This window comes from Sphaeroforma arctica (genome assembly GCF_001186125.1).
Source record: "Sphaeroforma arctica JP610 unplaced genomic scaffold supercont1.10071, whole genome shotgun sequence".
NCBI lineage: Eukaryota > Ichthyosporea > Ichthyophonida > Sphaeroforma > Sphaeroforma arctica.
In genome coordinates, this window is record NW_014030487.1 from 1 (window position 1) to 989 (window position 989).

Sequence of the window (989 nt, forward strand, 5' to 3'; positions counted from 1 at the left end):
TATATGCATTCATACAAATTGCTACACATCTTTCAGTATACCCATCTATACATGGCCCTGTCATTAATCTCTTACCGGTGTGCCCAGGGAGAGACCCTCTGGGTTGGTGAATGTCCTGTCAGGTGACCTGTGCAGTGCAGCGGCTGTCATTGATCCTGTGAGTGCACCTTGCAAACGCGTACTGATGGTCGACACCCCTGCAGCCTTCATTCGGTTGATCAGCTGGGGATGGGGCGAAGGCACATCATAGTACATGGCGGATATGTTAATACGTTTATAATTATACTCATAAAGCACACTATAGCACTTGGTAGATACGTCAATATATATCGATAGCCAGAGTGATTTTGTATACGGATAGGTGTCGATACATATGGATTAGGTGCCGGTGTGGGTGAGGTGTGCAAGCACACACCACAGTCAGAGTTACAGATTCGAATAGTTATAGAGTTTAGTTCGGGTTATAGGGTTTAGGGTTTAGGCCATGGAAGGGTTTAACAAACTCACCTCGAATAACTCGTGCTGCATCTCGGCGCATTCGAAATCAAACCAAGCAGACTGCACCCATTTGAGTATGAAGTTAATGGCTCTGTACAAAGACAATGCGTTGTCTGTCAGTGTGAGGTATGGATCGGAATATTACCACACACACAGTTGCATCCATGAGCACACACACAGTTGGACTATGAACACCCACACAGTTGGATTATGAACACCCACACACAGACTCAGTGACTGATCCTCGCACACACGTGTGTGCGTTGTGTTTGTGAATAGCATTTAACTAAGATTCCCGGTCCGTCCCTGCAAATGTGTTCATAGAGATACATCGGTGAATTAACAATGGTTAACAGCATACCCTGATGGTGGAGTAGGCAGGATAGTACCGTTAGCCAGGCGCATAACTACGTGCATGACGCACACGCATCTGTGTACCTCGTTTGACTCCATACAACCAAAATACAACACATACTCACACACTCACACAC

The 989-nt window shown here is 45.9% G+C and overlaps 1 protein-coding gene across 1 annotated transcript; it reads right to left on the reverse strand.

Annotated features, from left to right (window-relative positions):
• Window positions 1-63: 63 nt before the first annotated feature.
• Window positions 64-222, reverse strand: SARC_17212 (hypothetical protein; the record flags this gene model as incomplete). Its single annotated transcript, XM_014288690.1, has 1 exon — window positions 64-222. One exon carries the CDS (start codon window positions 220-222, stop codon window positions 64-66), a length of 159 nt encoding a protein of 52 aa, XP_014144165.1.
• Between the last annotated feature and the right edge of the window lie 767 nt (window positions 223-989).